The 12,866-nt window shown below is 39.7% G+C and overlaps 1 protein-coding gene across 1 annotated transcript in view; it reads left to right on the forward strand.

The window, feature by feature from the left end:
* The first annotated feature begins 267 nt into the window (after positions 1-267).
* rnf114 (ring finger protein 114) overlaps positions 268-12,866 on the forward strand; it is a 13,183-nt gene continuing 584 nt past the window's right edge. Inside the window, exons 1-6 of the mRNA XM_061904393.1 lie at positions 268-470; positions 9,144-9,294; positions 10,075-10,181; positions 11,765-11,879; positions 11,966-12,073; positions 12,144-12,866. The exon at positions 12,144-12,866 is cut by the window's right edge and continues 584 nt beyond it. Of these exons, the coding sequence (XP_061760377.1) occupies positions 334-470; positions 9,144-9,294; positions 10,075-10,181; positions 11,765-11,879; positions 11,966-12,073; positions 12,144-12,209 (684 nt within the window). The 5' untranslated portion in view covers positions 268-333 and the 3' untranslated portion in view covers positions 12,210-12,866. The remainder of the gene's footprint in view (positions 471-9,143; positions 9,295-10,074; positions 10,182-11,764; positions 11,880-11,965; positions 12,074-12,143) is intronic.

A 12,866-nucleotide genomic window follows, 5' to 3' on the forward strand; every position in this document is an offset into this window, starting at 1 on the left:
AAAAATTAATAACATCACTTTTTAATATTATTTCTTCATTTATGGTCATTGACCATAAATGTGTTTTTGTTTTCTTTTCCGACGAAGTGTCCATGTTCACGTCGTCACCGTATATTTCAGCTATTTTTTATTTATTTTTTATTTTTTTTAATCCGAAACAAAAAAAAAATCGATACGCAAAACACAACGTGCGCTCGCAGGGGCCTGATATTGTTTTAATAAAATATACAAAGTAGTGTTAAAAGGCTTTCCGTTTAGGGCCCGCCCTCGCGCGAAAGCACATGTGACGTGGTCACGTGGTTGCTGGAAACGAACACAGGGTGAAGAAAAGAAATGGCGATGCTCGGAGGCTTCAGCTCTACACAGCACAAGAAAAACATATCTGACACCAACAGCGACGTGTCAGAATTCGTCTGTCCGGTCTGTCTTGAAATATTCGACAGTCCCGTCACAACACAATGCGGCCACACGTAAGTACTTGCCAGTCTCGGTCCTTGTATTTGGTAACGTATGCAGCAATCAAAGGATCGTCTAACGTTAAGTGGTGGACAATAACGCTTGTTTAGCAAGCCATCGTTGCTCTACTTTTAGTTTAAAATCTTTTTAAGGCCTTGTAGGACAAGGCTGACGTGCATGACCACTTAACAATTTCCCTCCGTCCTCTGTTTTAACCCACGCCCTGTTTAACGTGCGCGTTAAATCAATGAGATGATTACTTTCACATCCCATTTTTAGAGTGAAAACCCGCTGCGAATACATTTCCAATCTGTGCTATTTAGCAAAACAATGCTACTTTGTTGCTACATCAGTTTTGTTTACACCGGGAGAGCTCGCATGGGAGTTGTAGTCCTTTCCGTATGGTCCACCCATCCATTTCCTACCGCTTATTCCCTTTTGGGCGGAAGGCGGCGTACACAGGGCCAACACAGATAGACAGACAACATTCACACTCACATTCACACACTTGGGCCAATTTAGTGTTGCCAAGCAACCTATCCCCAGGTGCATGTCTTTGGAAGTGGGAGGAAGCCGGGGTACCCGGAGGGAACCCACGCATTCACGGGGAGAACATGCAAACTCCACACAGAAAGATCCCGAGCCCGGGATTGAACCCTGACTACTCAGGACCTTCGTATTGTGAGGCAGACGCACTAACCCCTCTTCCACTGTGAAGCCGTCCGTATGGTCCATCCATCCATTTTCTACAGCTTATTCCCTTTGGGGTCACGGGGGGCACTGGTGCCTGTCTCAGCTACAATCGGGGGGAAGGCGGCGTACACCCTGGACAAGTCTCCACCTCATTGCAGGGCCAACACAGATGGACGGACAACATTCACACACTAGGGCCAATTTAGTGTTGCCAATCAAACCATCCACCCTGTCAAACTCCACACAGAAAGATCCCAAGCCCGGGATTGAACCCTGACTACTCAGGACCTTCGTATTGTGAGGCAGACGCACTTAGCCCTCTCCCACCGTGAAGCCCTATGTACAGGATTGTCGCAGAAAATTTGAATATTGTGATGAAGTCCTTTTTATTTTCTGAAATGAAACTAAAAACATGAAAATGTCATACATTCTGGATTCATTACACATCAACTGAAATATTGAAAGCCTTTTATCATTTTAATATTGCTGATTATGGCATACAGCTTAAGAAAACTAAAACATTTGAATATTTCCTCAGACCAAGTAAAAAAAAAAAGATTTATAACAGCAAAACAAAATCAAACATTTGAAAATGTCAATTAATGCACTCAGTAATCAATCAGGAATCCTTTTGCACGGATTACTGCAATCAGCCTGTGGCATTGCTGAGGTGTTATGGATGCCCAGGATGCTTCACTAGCGGCCTTTAGCTCATTTGCATTATTGGGTCTGGTGTTTTCCAGTTTCTTCTTCACAATACCCCACAAATTCTCTATGGGATTCAGGTCAGGGGAGTTGGCAACCCAATCACGGACAGTAATGCCATGGTCAGTACACCAGTTACTGTGGTACCCTGACTCACCAAGACACAGGATGGTGTTGACCATTAAAACTAATCCAAAAACGATAGTTTAGTGGGTCCTTTTCAAAAAAGTTCAAAGTAAAATATTAATACACAGATTCCGTTACAGAACATACACAAATCCAATTACCAACTAAAAGAAAGGAAAAAGACAATTCTCTAAATAACAAAATAAAATAACAGTTCACTGACATATGCAGATCCAGTTACAATAAAAGAAAGAACACCCCCCCCCCCCCCCCCCTCCCCCCAAAAAAATATCAGTACAAAGATCCGGTCACAGAACATACACAAAAAAGTTCTCAAACTGATGACATGAAAGATGAACTCTTTTAAGTCTAAAACATGACTTTACATGTTTCTTAAATGCTTGTTTCATCCAAAAACATGCTGGTTGACGTAGAGAAACATGTTCACCTGACCGATCTGTGTTAAAGCTTCACAACAAACAAAGAAACACCGGCTGTGTCTCGGTGCTAAAGACAGCTGCAATACACCGCTTTCCACCAACAGCATCGTTCTTTATAGTCTCCATTATTAATTGAACAAATTGCAAAAGATTCAGCAACACAGATGTCCAAAATACTGATGAATTATGCGATGAAAAGAGACGACTTTTAGCCGTAAGTGGTGCTGCGCTAATACGTCCCCTCCAACCAATAACGTCACAAACACACGTCATCATACGCGTCATTATTCCGCGACGTTTTCAACAAGAAACTCCGCGGTAAATTTAAATATGTAGTTTAGTCAACTAAACCGGCCCTATTGGCATTTTGGTCCGAGACCCTTTGGGACTGTGTGACAAGGGGTGTCACTTTCGTGACCTCTGTGGTGCTTTTTTTGTGGACTTTTGGATCTGCCTCCCGGGAGCCTTTTGGCCATGGAGACCAGCTGCTGGGTCTCTGCCACACCGGAGTCGGTTTGGAGGGACTGGAGGAGATGCAGATGAGGGGACAGGGCTGCGGAGCTAGCACTGAGCGCTGGGACAGAGAGGCTTCGCGGTGTCTTGACTGGGTGAGCAGGTGTCGGACACCTCAGTCTCCTTGGACGTATCCTTGCTCATCCATGCGGACTGGACATTGGCCGAGTGTGGAGTCGGCTGTCTTGGTTGCTTTGTTGGGTCTGTTTCTGTCTCTGGCCATCCTCCCTCCACCCCAGCGGACGATGGCGTGGAACACAGCAGAGGCCACCACAGTGGATATGTTTCTTTTACTTTTTATTCATAGCTGTATGTAGAAGTGTCTGGTTGTATCTGCTGCTTTAATGTCTTTAATGTCCTATGTGTTCTTTGATGTTTGATGTTTCCCTCTTACACACATGTAAGAGGGATGTGTACTATGGCTATGAGTTGTTGTTTTTTTCCCTTGGCCTCAGTCTGCACCCCCACTCCAGGGCCCAGGCTAAGACCGATTTTTTTATTTTATTTATTTATTTTTTTTTTAAATTTATTTTAATCTTCTATTCTTTTCTCCCATCCCCCCCTTGTTTACCTGTATGTCATCTTTTTTGTAAGGGGCGCTGGAAGCCGGCAGACCCGTCAGTGATCCTGTTCTGTCTCCCTGTAATGTTTGTCTGATCTTGAATGGGATTGTGCTGAAAATTGTAATTTTCCTGAAGGAACTCTCCTGACGGAATAAATAAAGTACTATCTAATCTAATCTATCTAATGTGTTGCAATGTTAAGATTTCATCATTGATATATAAAGTATCAGACTGTGGGGTCGGTAGTAGTGGGTTTCAGTAGGCCTTTAAGTAAAGGATTTTTTGCCAGACTATGTCGTGAACCAAAGACAATACTTTTTGTTTTTAAAATGTTTAAAACCAGTCTTATTACTTATAACCCACTCAGTAACAGCATCTAAGACAGATGGACACTATGACAGATTTAAGTTATCCTATTGAAGAAGCAGAATGATATAATGTGGTGTCATCAGCATAAAGTACCAAACTGGATTTTTGAGTCACAAGAGGAAGTTCATTTGTAGGCTCAATAAATGTGCTCTCTGTCTCAAATGCCGTCTACTATCAGAATCAGAATCAGATAGACTTTATTATTCCCCGAGGGGAAATTAAAATTTTCAGCACAATCCCATTCAAGATCAGACAAACATTACAGGGAGAAAGAATAGGATCGCTGACTGGTCTGCCAACTTCCGGCGCCCCTTACAAAAAAGGTGAGATGCAGGTAAACAAGTGGGGGGGAATGGGAGAAAAAAATAAAAGATTAAAATAAAATGAAAAAATCTACATGTGTGTAAGAGGGAAACATCAAACATCAAAAACACAAAAGACATGAAAGACATTAAAGTAGCAGAGCTGATGCAACCAGCTAATTCTACATACAGCAATGAAAAAAAAGTAGAGTAAAAATATACACTGTGGTGGCCTCTGCGGTGTTCCACGCCATCGTCTGCTGGGGTGGAGGGAGCATGGCCAGAGACAGGAGCAGACCCAACAAAGCAACCAAGACTCCACTCTCGGCCGCCAACCAACTCTCAGCCAGTGTCCAATCCGCATGGATGAGCGAGGATACATCCAAGAAGACTGAGGTGTCCGATACCTGCTCATTCAGCCAAGACACTGTGAAGTTTGTCCGTCCCAGCGCTCAGTGCCAGCTCTGTACTACAATTGTTTATGAATTATGTGTTAGTCAAGAATAATTTAACTCTCATAATGAAACCATCCATTGTCTTTTAACTTATGGAAGGTTGAGGAAAAAATACGGGCCAGATCTTAGTTTTCTATTAGTCCAATACGCATTCTGAAAGCACTCAAACAAGAAAATAGTAGAATTCGAAAAAAATAAAATACAATGTACCGAGAAAAGTGGAACAAATTATAAGATCTGGGCCCTAATTTATAAAATTGCGAGGATTCTAATGTCGATTATTGCCTTACCAAAAACTCAGAATGTACCTCTTCCAAAATTAATTCAGATTTAATGCTGGGCACATACTATTGTCATTATAAATCACACATTTGGTGAATTGTGTGCAGAAGATGGTGCGTTCAATTTACCTTGAAAGTAGGAAGTCGTAGCCCGGAACAGCCTAGCTACAATCGTTCCAGTTAAAGGTCAGGAATCAAGATGGCCGCATCCAGGAATGCTGTTCTTGTGCTTGCTGTATCTGGATTTAGACAACTTTTGGACAAATAAGCAACCTTCAAACTTGGTGGATGGAGATACAAAGACGCCATTGGTAGTGATGTAGTACACATATACCACACATAATTTACAGTATGTATACGTCCAACAATACATTCTATTTGATTGATTTTTGATCTGACAAAAACTTGTCAGACGTGCAAATAAAAGATGTTACAGACGCTTCTATTTTTTTTACACTCAGAGGAACCATCTTTGAAAACCAAATCAAGGGTTAGTGAAGACTCCCCTACTTTTCGAGTTGTAAATCCAACTGCAGGGTCTTTCCAGTTTAAACTTCTGACTAGGAACTCAAATCCCTCCCAGAACAAATGGAACACACCATAGTTCTAACCTGGGGTTCTCCAAGTACTTCTTTCAAGATATTCCACAAATGGCAATGCTTATTAGCTGAATATGAATATATGATTAAAACTATCACTTCTTGGACCACCAATGGGAAAAAATGGACAAGGTGACTCCAAAGAAGTAAGCAATATTTTTAGATTGGTGCTTACTGAGTCGAGCATCGGAGCATGACTATTTTTGGAGACACCTAGTTAGGGCCGGGCGATATATCGATATACTCAATATATCGCAGGTTTGTCTCTGTGCGATATAGAAAATGGCTATATCGTGATATTCTAGTATATGTTCTTACACAGCTGCATTTAGCTGCTGGCATTACACTGCATGTGTTTCCCACTCTTTCTTGTCGCTCCTTCTCACAGAGACATAAACAAGCGCACCTTCTTACATACGTCACGTGTGCAACGTCACACGCCCTCCCCGAACAGAGAGGTAGTGAAGTGGGTAACATTTGCTGTGATGATAACGGTGCGTTGCAAGTGGTAATACGAGACAGAGAAGGTGCCAATCTGGTAACAAATGAAGGAAGAATTAATTCTCAAGAAAAACAGCACGCGGTGCATTGTCTGGAGGTGGTTTGGCTTCAAGCGGGAATATGTTGAACAATTATGCGGCAAAAGAGTTGTTACAAAAAGTAGCAGCACTGCTATTGGATTTCCTATTATGCAGCTCATTTTTATTTGATACTTATTGAAATATCTTGTGTGACATCATGCACAAAAGTGCACTTTACTTCTTTTTAAAGTATTGTAGTGGCGTTCTGTACAAAAATTGCACTTTAATTTAGTGTTGTTTTGATGTCATCTTAGTGACATCATGCACAAAATTGCACTCATAGCTTGTTTTAAAATGTCTCTGACAATCTTGCACTTTGTTTTGAAATGACATGAATGTTTGTGCCACTGCTTAATAACTGTTTGATAAATACAGTTTTGCTAAATTGACTTAGTTGTGATTTCCCTCTCTGCATGAAAGTTTAAAATGAGCATATATACATGCATCAAGTGTTCATTCAAGGCTAAGGCAAAAATATCGCAATATATATTGTGTATCGTGACGTGGCCCAAACATAGAGATATTAATAAAAGGCCATATCGCCCAACCCTACACCAAGTAATGTATATGATTAAGAAATAAGAATTGTATTGCCAATATTTGGCCAATCATAGTGTCAGCTCCACTGAAAGAAAAGCAAGTTCTCATTTTAGCTTTCTGTTTGCATAGCTTTGTCTAAATAATCTGTCTTATTTATATTTCTTTATTATGTCAAGTAATGCAAAGGAGACATTCTGTTGCATGACACAAGTATTCACCGTTAGCAATTTTCAAAGCTCTTGTGGACAATTGGCACGCATACAAGATGATTTCAATAAATTATTGGCACAATATGTGGTTCTTGTACAGTTGTTTATTTTGTAAAATTATTTCAGGCCTCTTTTTGTCCCCATGCTTGTGTGGTTGATACCCATGTACTCCATCTTTTTTCTTTTGTCCAAAAACATGCCCTGTTAGGCCAATTGGAGACTTAAAATGTTCCATAACTGGTAACCAGCCCAAGGTGTACCCTGCCTTTTGCCCAAAGTCAGCTGGGATAGCCTTTTGAGTTGTGCTCACTGAGACTCTAATGCAGGGGTAGGGAACCTATGGCTCTAGAGCCAGATGTGGCTCTTTTGATGTCTGCATCTGGCTCTCGGATAAATCTGAGCTGACATTGCGTAACACGATAAGTAATGAATAATTCCACTTGTAATCACAGTGTTAAAAATAACGCTCAAAATATAAAAAATTCTCATGCATTTTGAATCCATCCATCCGTTTTCTACCGCACCTGTTCAAGAAGTTGCGTTAATGGTAAGAAGTTATGTATTTATTATTGGTTAGTGTGGGGCTTGCCCTCCTGGGGGTTCTTCAGACCACCAAGCACCGACATGAGAGCCTGTTTCAGGGTTACAATATTGTTTTATTTTTCAATAAGTCTCTCAGTTGCTTCCTAGCAATTGTCTTTTCCTCTTTCGTTCTCGCTCGCACTCTGACTCCAGCCCCAACCCCGTCTCTCCTCCTGGCTGCTGCTTATAACAGAGCGACAGGTGATTAGATATCAAGGCAAAGGTGTGCCATCTACGCATCTGTCGCTGATTTCGAGGCCGATCCTGGCAACAACCCGCCTCGCTGCAGGCCCGCGGGCCACGCCCCCTGCACAGTTAGCTTCAGAATAACAATGCTATTACAAAGAATAAGAGACCTATTATACTCTAGAAATGTTGGTCTTATTTAAAAATGCACACATTTAGTTGTTCAGTGTTGAAAAATTGTTTATGTGGCTCTTACGGAAATACATTTTAAAATATTTGGATTCTTGGCTCTCTCAGCCAAAAAGGTTCCCGACCCCTGCTCTAATGACAAGCAGTAAAATATAATAAACTTAAAGCACAGCCGTTGTCACTGCACGTATGCCATGTACAGTATTTGAAAAAAGTCTCTGAGCCATGTATTAATTAATTATTAGGTGTCCTCATATTTGAGATGATAGCACATTTCATAGATCAAAATGTTTTTATTAATGCTTAGGGGGAAATTAATTAATTTAAATTTTATTTTTAACTAGATTAAAATGTATTATGTGTCAGTCGACGACTTGAATGACACCACAGGCAGAAATTTCAACTGCACCAAAAGTCTCCAGTGCTTGCTAGTGTTACCATATCTGAGTTATTGTGTAGGAATATAGGGAAATAATGACAAAAGCGCACCTAATTTACTATCTTTGTTGCAAAAAAGGTTGGCAGGAATAATACATAACTTTTGTTCTCGAGAACATTCAAACTTTTATTTAATGAATCTAAAATATTAAAAGTCAATAATTTTGTGCATTTGCAACCAGTTACAATTATGCACAAAGCAAACTATAATTTGTTACCCAAGAACGTACAACAATTCCTATTCTAAACAAAAGAGGAAAAATATGAATTTTGGAACACATTTAACTTGATCCAGTTTAAGAAACTGTTCAAACTCTGTTTACAAAGGAAGAAGAATCCTCACAAACATCTTGAACATTGAAAAATTAGATAATCTTGTTCATCTTCTTATGTAATTCATAACTTATTAAAAACAATTTATTAATGAGAACTTTGGTTATGTATTACATTTGTTTGTGTTCTGCGATAAGGTGGCGACTTGTCCAGGGTGTACCATGCCTTCTGCCCGATTGTAGCTGAGATAGGCACCAGCGCCCCCCGCGACTCTAGAGGGAATAAGCGGTAGAAAATGGATGGATGGATGGATTTGTTTGTGTTACAAATTGAGCACAGGAAGTGAACTAACAGTGTTATAAATTGCTGTTAAATGAAAAAGGGGTAGGATAAATAAGCTCTGCTTCCGAACATGTTGAAATGCAAAACTGTAAATATGTGCTGTACCATGTTGTATCTGTATGCACTTTTTAAATACATTAAAAACATAACCATAACTCCTGGAACCACTGAAGAGGAAGGGGAAACTGTTTTGTATGTTGAACTTTCTATTTTTAAGTAATAGTTGTGCTCAAAGATTAAAACAAAATCTTCGTTCAAAGTTTGTCCTCCTTGTTTATCATTTATTTCTGCTTTAACACAGGTTCTGCCAGAGTTGTTTGCAGGAATGTTTGCGTCCGCAAAAACCTGTTTGTGCTGTATGTCGGGCCACTCTTGGCCATTGCACTAAAGCTGTGGAGCTAGAGGCATTGATTCAATCATCTGTGGCAGCTTGCAAAGGTTGTGGAACTCAGGTATGTTTTTAAAATTAAGAGATCACTTCAAACTAGGCTTAATAGTAATGTTTTGTAAAGTGGAAATCAATTCAATGAGGGACACTGGTCAACATCAACTTTTTGATCAATTTTTTTAAACCATGTTATTTACCAACTGATTCTGGGGTCCAACTGTGAGTGCAGACAAGGTTTAAGACACTTTATTTAAACATTTAAATATTCATAACTAAACTGATACAAAAAACTTAAAGACAATAAACAACTCAAGTGTTAAATGACAAAGGTATAGGTAGTTCACTCACATCAAGTCATACATCAGCATTCTTACTTGTCACGCAATTTTAAAAATAATTTAACCATTGTATAATGGAAAAATGGCAAAACATGGGCCTTCACTTCAATGACAAGTGAGACTTCACGGTGGACACAAGTATTGTGAAAAGGCTGGGTTGTTACTACTTTGATATTGACACAGTTTACAGCTTACTTAAATATATTCCACTTCTATTGCATCCTTTTTGCTGAAATCAGCATAAGCGCATGCTGACATCATACATGAAGTTATGTGTGACATAAGAGATATTTTTTTCAATACATGTTAGCTGAACTCTGCATCGTATAATTTGAAGAGCATTTGACTTTAGAAGTTCCTCTGTACTACTGTAGATTTTAAAAGCTTCACAACTCATTATATGCTGCTGCTAATAAACTATATGTTTGATTAACATTATCGAGTTCAAAGCGCTTATGTATTATCTTTGCCTCAAGAGTTTGAATGCATGTTTTCTTACTCTTCAGGTTGGCCTTTCTCAGATGAGAAGCCACACAGCTGCTTGTCTAAAATACCAGGAGTACATTGAGGAAGGTGTTCGTACTACTGCCCAGAGCCAACCTGCTATCATCAGGTAAGGATAAAAAGAACAGGATCCTATCAAAACCCCACTTGAGCTAGATTCTGCAGAAATCTGTAAAGTGAGATTGACATCTTGTCATCACTCATTAAGTAGGTCATGAACTCTGCATTAAGAAAGAGAGTTGACTTAATGTTGGTGCGCGCAAACCCAATGGGCCTGATTCGACTAGAATCCCAATACATCAAGTGGTAAAAAGCATGTGAAAATTATGAAAGTACATGTACTACTAGTGTGTGTGTTGCAGGTGATCTACTAAGACTGCGTCCACAAATTATAAGTAGAAAAGTGGTGCAGAGAATCCTATTTAAATGAGGATTTTGCTTCTACCACCGCCTTTCACAATACATGGACACAGTTGTTTACTGCACATCCATGGCATCATGTTCTAACCCATGTTGTGCAACATGCAGCATACTTGGGCACCTTTTCTAGGCAAAATAGACTCATGACTCCATTTTAATCCTTAACGATACCCACTTTTTAGTACGCTGAATGCATTCTGAAAGACACTGTCACTAACAATATGGTGTGCTGTAATGATCCAGATGCCAGAAAATGCAGCGTTACAACCATCTTCCATATGGAAGATGCATTGATTTGGCTTGGTGTTTGCTGGCCCCAAATCAGCCTTCTATCTCATGCAGCAGCTCAAATGATAGGTGCATCATGGTCACAGTGACTGTGGCGCAGCCATTTTTTCGTAACTGCTGTTTTGCGTGCTAATTATAAATTAATCACATTGCAACGTGTTAGTTTTAAGTGATTATATATAAGATTAACAGTATTTTTTGTCGTCTCACATAGTATACAACAACATTTGGATTTGTGTTCCATTTGAATTCCTAGCAGCATTGAGACATTTAACAGTATATTTACAAGTACAATATACAGTAGCATAAATAATAATAATATAATCAAGTTTAAAGATTTTAAATAAAGTATGTACAGGATATTAATTGCTTAAGAAGGTGCAGCTGTATTTCAGCAGCATCAGAATATTAAATTCGGAGAACGAGACAACATAATTCTTATATGATATGTAGGATATCTGCAATAGCAGCTGTATTAAAATATATGGTGTGTGTATTGTCCTGCGTCTGCTGTTGGAGTAATGAGGATTGAGTGAGCACGGTCATTGTTGATATTTGGAGTTCTTATATTCGACAAATATTCTGCACATGACTGAAGGCAAACACACTTGATGGATTGTGTAAGCTATTTTTTCCATTTGATTGATTTGATCCTCAGTGCTCGGCTTAGTAGATCACATTTGCGTGCACACAAACTTTTAGTAGATCAGGCCCAAAGTGTAAAACATGACTATGAAATAATAATTAACCCGTTTGTACAGGAAATACATAAGAAGAATGTTTTATTTCCTCCTCCAGGGCCTTACTGTCATATCAATAAGTTGATTTACTCGCTAATAGTTCTTTTTCCTTCTGGTTGCAAAAAACGAGAACTTAATGCTGTGTCAGTTGTAATCCCAATGTATTCCATGTGCCGCTTGTTAGAACCAGTATTGTACATGTGCAACAAGCAGTGGGATTGATGTAGTTGCCTGTGTCTTGTAGTCCAGTGCCAAACCGTTACACGTTTACCTGCCCTTATTGCAACTGCCAGAACCTTGATCAAGACGGCCTGGTTGAACACTGCACTTCTCAGCATGCTCGTGACGCACGCCAAGTGGTGAGAAGTCACTGTCGCATTTGCTGTCACAGCAACACTTGCTGCATTGCTTAAACATGTATTGTTTATGTTTTTGTGAAATTTAGGTTTGCCCCATCTGTGCCTCCATGCCGTGGGGGGACCCAAACTACAGGAGTACTGATTTTTTCCAGCACCTGAAGATTAGACACACCTTTTCATATGATACCTTTGTTGTAAGTTCACAGGTTCCTAATTGGAATGAAAATACAAATTATGTGACATGTTTTACCATGATTTGTGCAGGATTACTCAACAGATGAGCACACAATGATCCAGGAGGCTCTACAGCGCTCCCTTTTGGACAACTGAAGTGTGAAGAACAATCCAGAGGAAAGAACATATGATTGAAGGGGAGATGGCAATGTGATGTCTTGAGAAGGCAGAACAACTCGCTTGTATCGTCATTAATATTCACAAAGATGAGATACTCGCAGATCAATTTCAAAAGAGATTGTACCCATGACTTTAGTGGATTATTTTGGCGTAAATAAACCACGCAACACCTTGTCTGATTTAGGTCTGATATCGTGTGGCAGATGTGATGATCTCTAATATTCCTCCCCAGTTCAGCCTGTTGAATATTTTTTTATCCAGTTAAGCTGTTCCTAAAGCCCCCATACTACAAATCCAAGCTCAATAAGAGGGTACTACCACTCGGTGGCTAGCAGTTGCCAGTAAACTTAAGTCAACAAGTCAAGTAATGGTAATAATTGATGGTAATTTACTGACGGTGACTCAAAAGGGAGACATATTTGTCTGATTTTATTTGCAGGAGATCTTTTTTACACAGTGTATTGTGTGTGTTTGCTGGGTGTTTGAATGTTTTACTAAAAAGATAATTATGTGAGGAAATAACAAACCCAGAGATGTTTGAATGTGTCTCTACTGTCAGCGTGCCTGCTTGTAGGTCTTGTTCCTCACTTCTAAAACACACAGGGCTGAGGGTTCACTGCAAGGAGAGCGCCA

The sequence above is a fragment of the Nerophis ophidion genome, linkage group LG06, assembly GCF_033978795.1.
Source record: "Nerophis ophidion isolate RoL-2023_Sa linkage group LG06, RoL_Noph_v1.0, whole genome shotgun sequence".
NCBI classification, from domain to species: domain Eukaryota; kingdom Metazoa; phylum Chordata; class Actinopteri; order Syngnathiformes; family Syngnathidae; genus Nerophis; species Nerophis ophidion.